The sequence below is a fragment of the Protopterus annectens genome, chromosome 10.part0 (assembly GCF_019279795.1).
Source record: "Protopterus annectens isolate FY-2018-M chromosome 10.part0, PAN1.0, whole genome shotgun sequence".
In the NCBI taxonomy this organism is placed as follows: domain Eukaryota; kingdom Metazoa; phylum Chordata; order Ceratodontiformes; family Protopteridae; genus Protopterus; species Protopterus annectens.
In genome coordinates this window covers 2,684,954-2,700,656 of record NC_056744.1, presented here as the reverse complement: position 1 = coordinate 2,700,656, position 15,703 = coordinate 2,684,954, and the positions used below count along the sequence as shown (strand labels likewise).

Here is a 15,703-nt window from a genome sequence, read left to right as displayed (position 1 = left end):
TCCGGCTTCGGCTGATGTCGCACTTCACCTGACGTCATCTCTGCTGGTCTTCTGGTATAAAGGCATCAGCCGACGCCATTTTCCTCAGTCTTTCTTGCCGCGTGGCGCCCGAAGCAGAAGCTGTTCGCAAGTGCCGGTCGGTCAGATCCAGAGATTACTACTACCGAATACTACTTGAAGACTTCTAAAAGCTAAGTACCCCGTTGGGGACTCTTTCTTGCCTCAGCCAATGTCAGAAAAAGTCAATAACTGTTTAACTTGTGGGAAACAAATACCTCATAAAGATTTCCACTCTTACTGTTTGCCTTGCTTAGGCCCAGACCACGACGTAGCAGCCTGTTCTGCCTGTGCTTCCTTCAACCCGGCGAGCGGCAGGCGTCGGTCGGAGTTTGCTGAACAGTTTTCGGCTCAGATTTTGCGTTATTTATGCCATCGAATCCTCCGACTACCCAAATTGTTAAAAAGCAAAGAAAAGACAGACACTTTCGCGGTCCGCGGTTTCGGCCGAAACCACGGTTAAGCAAAGCGAGTGTCGGTTTCGGCCGAAACCGAGAAAACTGGTCAATCTTCAGCCGAATCCATGACTACTACTGAGGCTCCTGCTACCTTATCTGAATCAGCCACAGAAATTTTGCCTACAACTGTGGTTCCTACTGATCTATCAGACACCATCCCCTTGGATATCTCTACCCCAGCACGTGGTGCCACTAGGCCTCCTGCAGCCATGTCTATTAAGGCCTTTGCCAGGGCTAAAGCAGCCAAATCAGCTAAATCAGTGCCTGTTAAACCACCCTCACTCAGGCCCACTTCTAGTTCACAAATGCTTACTCTGGCAGAAGATTTAATATCCTTAATTAGGGGATCCCAATCTCACCCAGACAGGGCCTCTCAGCCCACAGAAAAGAGAACTAGAGCAGAGCCCCCAAGCCTGTGTCCTCTGATGATTCTGGATGACTCAGACATTACAGACCAGCCAGAGGCTCCTTTTTCCAATTATGAAGATTCAGATGCTGAAGAATCCATTCCAGCTGCCTCTCCACCAGAGGAATTCTCCTTTGGGGAAACCTTACATGCCATGAGAGAACAATTCCAATGGCAGGGACAAGATTTCTCAGATTCAAGAAAAGGCTTAGGACTTTTCTGCACTTACCACAACATAGGCCCTTAGCTATACCTCCTGTCCTATCTGTTGTGGGCGATGCATTTAATGATGTCTGCACTGCTCCTGATTCTTTACCTCCAGCCCCTACCAAACCAGATAGATTTTACAGGGTGCCAGACACTCATCACCACCTATACAAGGCCCCACTTGCAGACCCCGAAACTATATCCCAGGGGCCTAAGGCAGTAGCCTCGACCATAGCAAAAAACCCTATTCCCTCTGAAAGGGAATCCAGGTCCTTAGAGAGATGGGGGAAAAAAGTCTACACCTCTGCTACTCTCTCTGCTAGAGCTTTAAACTGTCAGTTTCACATGATCCAATACCAAGAGTTTATGCTTGATCAGTTAATTAAAAAGCTGCCCTCTGATGAATCTTTAGATAAGAAATATGTATTAGAAATGGTGAATAACATCCAACAGGTTAGTAACCATTCTTTAAAATGTGGCTATGATGCACTGGAGGCTTCATTTAGATCAGCCATGACTGGCACAGTGATAAGAAGGCATGCATGGTTGAAAGAACAGGTCTTGCGGGATCATGTTAAAGCTAAGCTATTGGATGCTCCTATGGATAAGGCCAGTCTATTTGGGGAACCTGCCCAGCAGGTAATGAAGAAAATGGAAGAGAAGGCAAAATCTGTACAAACAGTTAAAGATTTCCTACAGGTTCAGCCCCAAGGTTTAGCAGGAACTGGCCTGCCAAAATTGGTCCTTTCCTGACTCCACAAGATCCCAAAGGGGCAGGAACAGACTCTAGGGGCAGAAATCAATCCAGAGGAGGTGCCTACAGAGGACGACAGTGGCAAGGCAATAACCGAGGCACAGACGCAACCACAGCCACTGCAACAGGACCATCACAGTGACTTGGCTCTGACTCCGCCTACCAGGGAGCAAATAGCAGCACCATTAGGCGGAAAGTTAGCCTTATTCTCAAAAAATTGGCACTATATTGCAAAAGACAAGTGGATTTTGCAAACCATAGACCAAGGCTACCGGTTCCACTTCCACACTTTACCAGTAAAAAGAGGAATGCCAAACCTGCCCCCAAATCAAAAAATAGAAGCCCTGCACCAGACAGCAGAATTAATAAAGATGAGAGCTGTGGAAAAGGTACCAATAACAGAACAGGGCAAAGGATTCTACTCCAGACTCTTCCTAGTACCAAGAAAAGAAAAAAACTGGAGACCTATTCTCGACCTGTCCATCTTAAACACATACATCATTGTCCCAAAATTCAAAATGCTGACCCTACAGCAACTTCTTCCCATGCTGGGCAAGGAGTGTTGGCTGGTAACTCTAGATCTCAAGGAGGCATACCTGCACGTCCCCATTCGACCAAATTGCAGAAGATACCTCAGATTTCTTGCAGGATCAGAGCATTATCAATTCTCAGCATTGCCCTTTGGCTTATCTACTGCCCAGAGTATTCACAAAATGCCTGGCATCAGTAATTGCTCACTGCAGAGTACAGGGAATCCAAATTTATCCATACCTGGACGACTGCCTGTTACAAGCGGACAACAAAAGCAAGCTGACAACAGATTTACAAAGGGTCACTTACTTGCTACAAGCCCTGGGATACACAGTCAATTTTCAAAAGTCAAGACTGATACCATCCCAGACAAGAACTTTCTTGGGCGCAGAATTGGACACAGTAAAACAGATGGCATTCCTAACTGCAGAAAAACAAAAAGAACTCCCTCTTTACTTCTTGGCATTAACAAAGCAGAACAAACTAACAGCAAGAAAAGTTCTGCAGGCCTTGGGCTTCATGGCATCATGCATAATCTTGGTCCCACATGCCAGACTGCATATGAGAAAGTTACAGTGGTACCTAAAGAATTTATGGTCTCAACACAGGCACAGCTTAGAAACAGAAATACCACTAATCCCATGCTTAAAACAGGAGTTCCTATGGTGGGCTCGGGCATGCCAGTCAAACCCAGGCTTACCCTTCCAAAACCTTCGAGCAAACCAAACCATCACAACGGATGCCTCAGACCTAGGATGGGGGGCACACATGCTGGACAAATGCGTACAAGGACTGTGGACTCAGGACCAGCTGCACCTGCACATAAACCAAAAAGAAATGCTGGCAGTAAAACTGGCAATGCTAAAATTCAGACCATTCCTCAAAGAAGGCCATTTGATGATAAGGACAGACAACACCACAGTCATGTGGTACATCAACAAACAGGGAGGCACTCATCCTTACCCCCTATGCAGAATGACGTTGGACCTTTGGAATCTGGCTCTCAGCTACAACATCCAGTTACAGGCAATATTTGTACCGGGAAAAGAGAACACCCTAGCAGACATTTTAAGCAGAACCACCTCGGATGCTCACGAATGGATGCTACACCCGGACATCTTCAAGGCCATCACAAAGAAATGGGGAATGCCACAAATAGATCTATTCGCTTCCCCACAAAATCACCAGCTCAAAAATTCTGCACAAGGACATTCCACCCACTTGCATGGAAGGTGGACTCTCTATCCTTCAGCTGGAAAGGCCTGACAGCATATGCATTCCCACCTCTTCCCTTGATGCACAAGGTACTACTGAAAATCAAAGAGGAACGTCCAAGGATAATTCTGATAGCTCCGAACTGGCCAAGGCAACACTGGTACCCATTGCTGAGGAGCATGTCTCGGGAGAAAATGTGGTCAATACCCCTGATGCCTCTGATGTTAACTCAGAACAACTACAACATCATACATCCAAACCTAAAAACCTTGCAACTGACTGCCTGGAACATCACATAGCAGTAACTAAACCAGACCTTTCACAAAGGGTTAAAGACATTATCCTTGAAGCCCGCAGACCTTCAACAAGAAGGAACTATGCAGGAAAATGGAAAAGGTTCGTCATTTGGAGTACTGAAAGAGGAAAAGATGTGTCGAACATAGATATTGCTAACATTCTGGAGTACTTGGCAGAGCTTCTACATACAGGCCTGTCCTATTCCTCCATCAAGATACATGCATCAGCTATTTCAGCAGAATACAGCTTTGATCCTCCTGCCTTTCACATCCTCTACTCAGGCAGTTTCTCAGAGGGATCAAGAATGTAAAACCTCCTAGGAAACCACCATTGCCAGCATGGGACTTGAACTTTGTACTAGAAAAGTTAACACTCCTCCGTTTGAACCAGCAGCAACAGCAGATCTACAACACCTGTCATGGAAAACTGCTTTCCTACTGGCTATTACTTCAGCAAGGAGGGTTTGAACTACAGGCCTTAATGGCAGTGCAACCCTTCCTAATCTTCCATCAAGATAGGGTGTCCATGAGAACTAATCCTACATTTATGCCTAAGGTGGTATCCAGAGTGTCTTTAAACCAGGCAATCCACCTACCTACCTTCTTTCCCAATCCACAAAACACAGGTGAAAGAATAATGCATACCTTGGATGTACACAGACAGTTACGCTACTACCTGGACAGAACCAAAGGTAACAGAAAAACTGACCAGCTCTTTGTAGCCTATGCAACAGGAAGGGAAGGAAAAGCAATTTCCAAACAGACAATCTCCAAATGGATAGGAAATTGCATAAGATTCTGTTACTCCTACCATGGAAAACCAATTCCACAGAACATAAGACCTCATTCTGCTACAGCCACTACCACAGCTTTCTTAAGAGGAGTGGCAACCAAGGACATTATTGAGGCGGCTACTTGGACCTCCGTGCATACATTTGCCAAGCATTATAATTTACCTCTATATTCTAGATCCCGAGCAGGGTTTGCCACTGCTGTACTGCAAGGGATCCTGACTACACCATAATTATTATTCCTCCTCCCCTAGTTTGGCTATGGTAGTCTACCCATTTGTTATGACTGCAGATGCATCCATGAAGGACATGGTACAGTTTTGTACCTTCCATAAATGTAGATGTCCGAACTGGATAGCATCTGCAGTCAGGATTACCCTCCCTCCTTCCCCTCTGCGGTACTCCTAGGGTATTTACCCTCCTAATAGCTAGCTGGGGGGGGAGTCTCTTATGGTGTATTTGTTTGTATATATGTACATACATGTTTATTTTTTGTGTTTGCCTTCTACTATTTTGGAAACATTGGCATTTATCCAAAATTTAGCTTCCAAGAGGGCAATTGGCATCTGGGGCAAGAAACACTGAGGAAAATGGCGTCGGCTGATGCCTTTATACCCGAAGACCAGCAGAGATGGCGTCGGGTGAAGTGCGACATCAGCCGAAGCCGGACCCAGACTTTGGAATCCGGCCGACCGAAGGGCTGCCTGACGACAGGACAACCCATTTGTTATGACTGCAGATGCTATCCAGTTTGGACATCTACATTTATGGTAGGTACAAAACTGTACTTTTTTCTCTGTTTAAGGTATCTTCATGAGTGTCTGTAAGGCAGTAGGTACTAATTGGTCCAGTAGTAGGAGCAGCTATTGTCCTGTGCAACTACAGACCAGGCTGTTCTATTAGAAGTAGGCCCAGGATTTAATTCAAAATTTCTCCAGTCCTGAGGAAGTATAGACCATGGAGAACTGCTGTAGACCTAGGTTCTCTGCACACATTTTTAAAGGTTAAAAAAATTAAGAATTAATTTAGCTTCCAAACACTTCTACTACTTATGGTTCATGTCTTGGCAGAGACCCTAGACCTGAAAGATGCCCAGCTTGATATCCCTGCATCCTTGGGACACAGGGATTTTCTCAGCTTTTCAGTGGGTTCTTACTACTTTCAGTTCACCACCTTGTCATTTGGGCTGTCTGCTGCTCCCAGGGTGTTCATGTGCTTGCCAAAATGTTTTGCCCATTTACTCCTAAAAGGTGAATATATTTACCCATACCAGGATGACTGCATGATAAGAGCTCATTTCAGACTGGTTGGTAAAATATCTGAACATAATTTTGTGTGTGGTAAATGTGGGGATCTATATCAGCCTGCAAAAGTTAAAAACAAATGCTTCAAGAATTAAGACCTTTCTGCAAACTGTCCACGACACATCTAAGGAAAGTACAATTGGGTAAGTTAAACTTACCATAACAGTACATGTTCAAATGATCACTGCTGCAGTAGCCCTTGGCAAGATATAACCCATATAGCTAAGGCAATTGTAGCAATGATCTTTATGAAGACCATCATGTTCTTTCTAGCTGTCATCCTGTGTACTAAACTGTCATGTTTGTTTCTCTCTGTGATGTGAGGAAAGCATACAGCAGCGTTAAACATGGTCAGTTGTAGGGAAAAAAAAGGGGAAATTAAAAGGAAAAAAAGCAAAGCTTTGTTTTTGGTTTTTTTTAAATTCTGTTTTATTAAAATTTTGGGGGTTTCCCTTGCCCAAAAAAATATTGGCCTTTTTCAAAAAAAGGGTAACTTTAGGTGTAAATGTCTAGGGTTTTTTTGGGGTTTCTTAACACCAAAAGCACCCTCCTTTTTTTTTCTTTTTTTTTTTCCCCCCGAAAAAGGGTTTAAAAGGGCCCTCTTTAAAATGTGGCTATGATGCACTGGAGGCTTCATTTAGATCAGCCATGACTGGCACAGTGATAAGAAGGCATGCATGGTTGAAAGAACAGGTCTTACCGGATCATGTTAAAGCTAAGCTATTGGATGCTCCTATGGATAAGGCCAGTCTATTTGGGGAACCTGCCCAGCAGGTAATGAAGAAAATGGAAGAGAAGGCAAAATCTGTACAAACAGTTAAAGATTTCCTACAGGTTCAGCCCCCAAGGTTTAGCAGGAACTGGCCTGCCAAAAATTGGTCCTTTCCTGACTCCACAAGATCACAAAGGGGCAGGAACAGAGGCTCTAGGGGCAGAAATCAATCCAGAGGAGGTGCCTACAGAGGACGACAGTGGCAAGGCAATAACCGAGGCACAGACACAACCACTGCCACTGCAACAGGACAATCACAGTGACTTGGCTCTGACTCCGCCTACCAGGAAGCAAATAGCTGCACCACTAGGCGGAAAGTTAGCCTTATTCTCGAAAAATTGGCACTATATTACAAAAGACAAGTGGATTTTGCAAACCATAGACCAAGGCTACCGGTTCCACTTCCACACTTTACCAGTAAAAAGAGGAATGCCAAACCTGCCCCCAAATCAAAAAATAGAAGCCCTGCACCAGATAGCGGAATTAATAAAGATGAGAGCCGTGGAAAGGGTGCCAATAACAGAACAGGGCAAAGGATTCTACTCCAGACTCTTCCTAGTACCAAGAAAAGAGAAAAACTGGAGACCTATTCTCGACCTGTCCATCTTAAACACATACATCACTGTCCCAAAATTCAAAATGCTGACCCTACAGCAACTTCTTCCCATGCTGGGCAAGGAGTGTTGGCTGGTAACTCTAGATCTCAAGGAGGCATACCTGCACGTCCCCATTCGACCAAATTGCAGAAGATACCTTAGATTTCTTGCAGGATCAGAGCATTATCAATTCTCAGCATTGCCCTTTGGCTTATCTACTGCGCCCAGAGTATTCACAAAATGCCTGGCATCAGTAATCGCTCACTGCAGAGTACAGGGAATCCAAATTTATCCATACCTGGACGACTGCCTGTTACAAGCGGACAACAAAAGCAAGCTGACAACAGATTTACAAAGGGTCATTTACTTGCTACAAGCCCTGGGATACACAGTCAATTTACAAAAGTCAAGGCTGATACCATCCCAGACAAGAACTTTCTTGGGCGTGGAATTGGACACAGTAAAACAGATGGCATTCCTAACTGCAGAAAAACAAAAAGAACTCCTTCTTTACTTCTTGGCATTAGCAAAGCAGAACAAGCTAACAGCAAGAAAAGTTCTGCAGGCCTTGGGCTTCATGGCATCATGCATAATCTTGGTCCCACATGCCAGACTGCATATGAGAAAGTTACAGTGGTACCTAAAGAATTTATGGTCTCAACACAGGCACAGCTTAGAAACAGAAATACCACTAATCCCATGCTTAAAACAGGAGTTCCTGTGGTGGGCTCGGGCATGCCAGTCAAACCCAGGCTTACCCTTCCACAACTTTCCAGCAAACCAAACCATCACAACGGATGCCTCAGACCTAGGATGGGGGGCACACATGCTGGACAAATGCGACAAGGACTGTGGACTCAGGACCAACTGCACCTGCACATAAACCAAAAAGAAATGCTGGCAGTAAAACTGGCAATCCTAAAATTCAGACCATTCCTCAAAGAAGGCCATTTGATGATAAGGACAGACAACACCACAGTCATGTGGTACATCAACAAACAGGGAGGCACTCATTCTTACCCCTATGCAGAATGACTTTGGACCTTTGGAATCTGGCTCTCAGCTACAACATCCAGTTACAGGCAATATTTGTACGGGAAAAGAGAACACCCTAGCAGACATTTTAAGCAGAACCACCTCGGATGCTCACGAATGGATGCTACACCCGGACATCTTCAAGGCCATCACAAAGAAATGAGGAATGCCACAAATAGATCTATTCGCTTCCCCACAAAATCACCAGCTCAAAAAATTCTGCACAAGGACATTCCACCCACTTGCATGGAAGGTGGACTCTCTATCCTTCAGCTGGAAAGGCCTGACAGCATATGCATTTCCACCTCTTCCCTTGATGCACAAGGTACTACTGAAAATCAAAGAGGAACGTCCAAGGATAATTCTGATAGTTCCAAACTGGCCAAGACAACACTGGTACCCATTGCTGAGGAGCATGTCTCGGGAGAAAATGTGGTCAATACCCCTGATGCCTCTGATGTTAACTCAGAACAACTACAACATCATACATCCAAACCTAAAAACCTTGCAACTGACTGCCTGGAACATCACATAGCAGTAACTAACCCAGACCTCTCACAAAGGGTTAAAGACATTATCCTTGAAGCCCGCAGACCTTCAACAAGAAGGAACTATGCAGGAAAATGGAAAAGGTTCGTCATTTGGAGTACTGAAAGAGGAAAAGATGTGTCGAACATAGATATTGCTAACATTCTGGAGTACTTGGCAGAGCTTCTACATACAGGCCTGTCCTGTTCCTCCATCAAGATACATGCATCAGCTATTTCAGCTGAATACAGCTTTGATCCTCCTGTCTTTTCACATCCTCTACTCAGGCAGTTCCTCAGAGGAATCAAGAATGTAAAACCTCCTAGGAAACCACCATTACCAGCATGGGACTTGAATTTTGTACTAGAAAAGTTGACACTCCCTCCGTTCGAACCAGCAGCAACAGCAGATCTACAACACCTGTCATGGAAAACTGCTTTCCTACTGGCTATTACTTCAGCAAGGAGGGTTTCGGAACTACAGGCCTTAATGGCAGTGCAACCCTTCCTAATCTTCTATCAAGATAGGGTGTCCATGAGAACTAATCCTACATTTATGCCTAAGGTGGTATCCAGAGTGTCTTTAAACCAGGCAATCCACCTACCTACCTTCTTTCCCAATCCACAAAACAGAGGTGAAAGAATAATGCATACCTTGGATGTACATAGACAGTTACGCTACTACCTGGACAGAACCAAAGGTAACAGAAAAACTGACCAGCTTTTTGTAGCCTATGCAACAGGAAGGGAAGGAAAAGCAATCTCCAAACAGACAATCTCCAAATGGATAGGAAATTGCATAAGATTCTGTTACTCCTACCATGGAAAACCAATTCCACAGAACATAAGACCTCATTCTACAAGGGCTACAGCCACTACAACAGCTTTCTTAAGAGGAGTGGCAACCAAGGACATTATTGAGGCGGCTACTTGGACCTCCGTGCATACATTTGCCAAGCATTATAATTTACCTCTATATTCTAGATCCCGAGCAGGGTTTGCCACTGCTGTTCTGCAAGGGATCCTGACTACACCATAATTATTATTCCTCCTCCCCTAGTTTGGCTATGGTATTCTACCCATTTGTTATGACTGCAGATGCATCCATGAAGGACATAGTACAGTTTGTACCTACCATAAATGTAGATGTCCGAACTGGATAGCATCTGCAGTCAGGATTACCCTCCCTCCTTCCCCTCTGCGGTACTCCTAGGGTATTTACCCTCCTAATAGCTAGCTGGGGGGGGGAGTCTCTTATGGTGTATTTGTTTGTATATATGTACATACATGTTTATTTTTTGTGTTTGCCTTCTACTATTTTGGAAACATTGGCATTTATCCAAAATTTAGCTTTCCTAGAGGGCAATTGGCATCTGGGGCAAGAAACACTGAGGAAAATGGCGTCGGCTGATGCCTTTATACCCGAAGACCAGCAGAGATGACGTCGGATGAAGTGCGACATCAGCCGAAGCCGGACCCGGACTTTGGAATCCGGCCGACCGAAGGGCTGCCTGACGACAGGACAACCCATTTGTTATGACTGCAGATGCTATCCAGTTCGGACATCTACATTTATGGTAGGTACAAAACTGTACTTTGTCTAAAGTTCAGGTGTTCTGAGACATCTCTAGTTGCTCTCCTTTTAGCCCAGGATTTGTTTCTTATTAGTAGTTTTTGTTTTGTGTCTTTTGAGAGCCAGGGAGCAGATTTGAACTTTATCCTGATAGATCTTTTGGGTGCGTGGGTATCTAGTATTGTTAAGAATTTGTGGTTAAAGTAGCTGACAGCTTTGTCTAGTGGGAGGATTTTTAGGGGGTTCCAGTCGCAGGCATTTAGTTCCATTTGAAATAAATCAGGATTAAAATTTTTTTTGGTTCTGGCAGTAATAAACCTGGGAGGTTTGTTTGTCGTTTTTATGCCTGATGATATACGTGGGCAAATGGTCGCTGATATCATCTGGCAGGGTTCCTACTTGATAGTTTTGTCTTTGTTTATTGACTAGAATCCAGTCTAGGATGGTCTCTTTGTTAGGTTTGTTGATTCTAGTAGTGGTGGTAATAGTTTGTTTAAAGTTATGTAGGTTGATATAAGAAGAGGGATTATCATTGTTGATACTATACCAGTCAGTGTTGACGTCTCCTAGAATAATAGTTTCTTGTGGGTAGGTTGAGGAAATCCAGGACAGGGTATCTTCTATATTAGTAATGTTATGGCCAGGGGATAGGTAGATGCAGAATATATATATAACTTTGTTGGAGTTGATTTGAAATTTAGAGATCAAAATTTCAGCTGAGTTATCTTGGGTTGGGTTATGGGGTATAGGGGAGATAAGAAGATCGTTTTTAAAGAGTAAGTCCACTCCACCTCCTTTACGTTTTAATCTGTCATTTCTTAGTATGTTATATCCTGGTGGGGTTATTTCATTGTCAGTGGTTGTAGGTTTTAACCATGTTTCTGTGAGGCAGAAAATATCAAATGAGTAAGTACTGAGAAGGGCGTGGAGATGAGTTGTTTTATTGTTTATGCTTCGAATGTTAAGATGTCCAATTTTTAAGGAGTTAGGAAAATTAAATAGGGTATCAGGGGAGTTGGGTGGAGAATGTGTAGCAGACAGAGTTAGGTTTAGGTGGGCCCGGGTTAGAGTGGATGTCACCAGCTTGTAAGGAGGAATATTTGAGAGCAAGTATGTGGCTGTGATTAAGGATGGGTGGGATTTTTATTGTTTTTACTGCAAGGTGATTCAGTTTTATGGGAGTAGGTCTGTGATATTTGGCTTGTAGGTAATTGGAGGTGGAGGTGATATTGATGTGGGCTTGGGGTAGTGAGTTGTTAAGGGTAAGTGTTTGTTTTTGTGAGTAGTTTTGCAGGTATAGGTTTTTGTTTCAAATAAGGTGATTAGATAAGTGGTAGTAAGGACTACTGCAATTGAAGTTAAAAGTATAGTCATTTGTAGAGTGTGTCTGGATATAGTTATCATGATTCAATGTGAGTAGAGATATTGGATTTAGAGCTAGAATATAAATAGGCAAAATATAAAAGTAGAGAGACTTGGTGTGAGGTTATGTCACAGTGCCTGAAGTGGGAAGGAGTATAGAGCAGGTGACACTGTGGAGGAAAAGAGAGTATTTGAGAGCAGATGTTGGGATTCTATGTGAAGTGGTAAAGGTTAGTTTAGGAGGTAGAGTATAGTAGAGATTGGAGAGTAGGAAGTGAAATGCTGTGATAAGTTAGGTTAGTGGAAGTGGTAAAGAGTGTAGATACAAATGGAAAGTAAGAGATAAGGAACTAATACTAGGTAGGGTAAGAACTAAGAATGTAGTGGAGTGAGTATGAGGCTTACAGTGTAAATATGAGGGTGGAGTAAGCTATTGCTGGGTGGGTGTGTTTGGGTAAGAGTAATTGGTTTCAAGTTGTAATTGGGTGTTAGAAAAGAGGGGTGTGGTCATAGAAGTATAAGGTTAGGACCACTGGGGGTGGGTGGGAATTGGGGGTAGGGTAGGGGAGCGGAGTGAGCCCTTGAGGGCTTAACGGAGCAGGTAGAAACATTGAAAGAAAAGAGCAGGAGTGGAATCAATCAGTCAAGATATGAGAGAGACTAAGTAGTGTAAGTTTGGAAGGGTGAGTTAGTGAAGTATGGGGAGAGAGTAAGGGGATACTCTGAGTTACAAGTCTAGAGGGCAGAACAAACTGCAAGGGGAAATATATACCTAAAAGAAAATAGTAGTATTTCAGTCTGAAAGAGCTAACCGTTGGTACAGAATTGGACAGGAGAAAACTGCCACCTAGAGGCCGATTTAGAGAAGTACAAGAGCAGTTTCAGTTATGGAAGGGAAAAAACGGCAAGGGAGAGACGGTTACTGGGGTAAACTAGAGCGTTGGATGCTGGTAAGCCGCTGGCAGACACGAGGCAGGGCCCTATCCTAGACCACATACAAACACCACACAAAAGTTTGCAAGATAGAGGTGTAAATACATACAGCAGTCTTTAGGCAGACACTAAGTGTGTACACAAATCCACAGAACAAGGGGGAAGCGGATTCTACATTCATTGGATGTACACAGACAACTAAGATTCTACTTGAACAGGACAAAATCTCTAAAAAAAAAATCTGAGCAACTACTGGTGGCATTTGCTGCAGGGGCAGAGGGAAAGGCGATCTCAAAGCAGACAATTTCAAAATGCATAATCCATTGTATTCGTTTCTGCTGCATGCATCATGGTAAACCTGTTCCCAAGGGGATTGGATCCCATTCCACCAGGGCTGAATCTACTTCTGCAGCCTTTCTCAGAGGGGTTCCTACTAGAGACATTCTAGAAGCTGCTACCTGGAGCTCAGTTCATATGTTCACCAAGCATTACCATTTACCTCTCTTCTCTAAATCCAGAGCAGGCTTTGCCACTGCTGTCCTACAGTGCCTTATAGCTGCTCCTAATACTATATAATTCCATCCTCCCAACCATAGGTTTGGGATTCTACCCAAATGTAATGACTGCAACAGTGAAACGCGAAGAACATAGTACAGTTGTGTATACTTACCATAAATGTAGATGTTCAAGTGTATTCACTGTTGCAGTCCTGGTTACCCACCCGCCAGCCCCTATTTTTCTCTTTTTATACCTCTTCTTTCTGTTACTATGCTCAAAAGCCTTTTTGTTGTATTTGCTTTTATTTGGAGGTATATTTTTTGTGTTCTAAAGTACATGCATATATGTATGTGTGTGTGTGTGTGTGTGTATGTGTGTATATATATATATATATATATATATATCTATATATATGTATGTGTGTGAATATATATATATATATATATATATATTTACTCTTAAAACTCTAAAAACATTTAAAACTTCATAGCTGAGATGTCAATCAACTCTGGACCACCCATTCCCACATACGCCTTCATGAACTTTATTGCTTTGACACCACCAGTCAACATTTTCTACAGTTGCAATTTTTAGCAGGTGTAAGGTGTGTGAATCTGTAAAGTTGTTTGCAGCAGATCAGTGCAGTTTGTGGTTCACTGTTGTGCCTTAGAATTAAAAAAAAAAAAAGTTTTCTATACTTCATTGTATGCTGTGTTCTAATGATTTGTCAGTTTGGTAAGCCATAATGGGCAATAAGATACAAAAATTCACTTGCTTTTACCATGAAGGGTATCTAAAATGCAACATAAACATTGTTTAAAGATTATTGTAAAATGTTGTCAACAGTGCATTAAAGATAATTCAGTATAGTAGATGTTTAAATTTTAATATATTCATTTAAAAAAGTCCATTTATAACAAGAAGACTGCATTCATTAGAATAATTCAAATTTTATTTTTAATCTTCAATTTAGATGATTCACAATTACATGGAACATTTGGAACGTACCAAACTTCAGCAGATAATGGGGACTGACCTGCTAGAATCTGCTGCACACAACAGAATTAGGTAAGTATGTTCTTTTTAGGTAAAATTCCACACGTAGGGAAGATACAGCTGTTTGTGTCTGAAATTTGTCTTGTGCAAACAAAATTCTGATTTCACAGTAAGCTGCTGAATTATGTTTGATAGAGGGATCTTAAAGAATTTCACTGTAATTCTGATGTGTAACACAATGTGTTGAGAGACTACTTTGTTTAATGCTGATCTCCTTTAGTTTCTGTTCTCCCTTTGAATATGCAGATTAGCGTGCAGGTTTATCCCCTTTGGAAGCAGTGTAATTTGAAATTTTATCTGCACCACTGCCTTGGAATTCTGCAGGGAATGAGGTTGTAACATGTAGAATTTTATAGTGACATGCAGTTGTCCAAGGACCCAGAAGACTTTGTTTAGCTATGGACTGCCCATCTGAATACAGAGACATGATTGTAATGCTAAGTGAGTAGTGATGTGCATATTTATGTAGTTAAATCTGGATTTGCTTAGCCTTGTACTGTGACAGTAATGTTTTTTCCCTTGCCCCATTTAAAGGTGGTAAGAGAAGGTTTGGCATTTGTTACATGTACAGTGGATATAAAGAGTGTACACACCCCTGTTAAAATGCCAGGTTTTTGTGATACAAAAAAATGTGACCACAGTTCAAAACCTTTCCCACGTTTAATGTGACCTATAACCTGTACAATTCAATTGAAAAAAAATCTGTTGGGGGAAAAATATAAAAAAATAAAAAATGTACAATAAGCCGGTTGCATGAGTGTGCACACCCTTAAACTAATACTTTGTTGAAGCACCTTTTGCTTTAATTACGACATTCAATCTTCTTGGGTACACACCTGCCATCAATTAAAGAGAGACTGTTTAATCCCAAATAAAGTTCAGCTGTCCTAGTCAGATTTTCCTGACATTTACTCAGTTGCCTGCTACAGCAAAAGCCATGGTTCGCAGAAAGCTTACAAAGCATCAAAGGGATCTCTTTGTGGAAAGGCTTTAGTCGGAAGAAGGGTACAATAAAATTTCCGCAGCATTGGATATACCATGGAACACAGTGAAGACAGTCATCAAAAAGTGGAGAAAATGAGACAGCAGTGACGTTGCAAAGAAGTGGACGTCCCGCCAAAATTGATGAAAAGAATAGACTAAAACTGGTTAGGGAGGCTGCCAAGAGACCTACAGCAACACTGAAGGAGCTGCAGGAATTTCTGGCAAGTACTGGTTGTGTACTACATGACAACAGTATCCCATATTCTCCATATGTCTGGGCTATGGAGTAGGGCTGCAAGACGGAAGCCTTTTCTTACACAGAAAAAGATCCAGGCCCGGCTAAAATTT

At 42.7% G+C, this 15,703-nt stretch overlaps 1 protein-coding gene across 1 annotated transcript in view; it reads left to right on the top strand.

Annotated features, from left to right (window-relative positions):
• SPAG9 (sperm associated antigen 9) overlaps nt 1–15,703 on the top strand; it is a 2,484,778-nt gene that overhangs the window by 553,808 nt on the left and 1,915,267 nt on the right. The window contains exon 4 of the mRNA XM_044084932.1: nt 14,289–14,383. Coding sequence (XP_043940867.1) covers nt 14,289–14,383 — 95 coding nt within the window. The remainder of the gene's footprint in view (nt 1–14,288; nt 14,384–15,703) is intronic.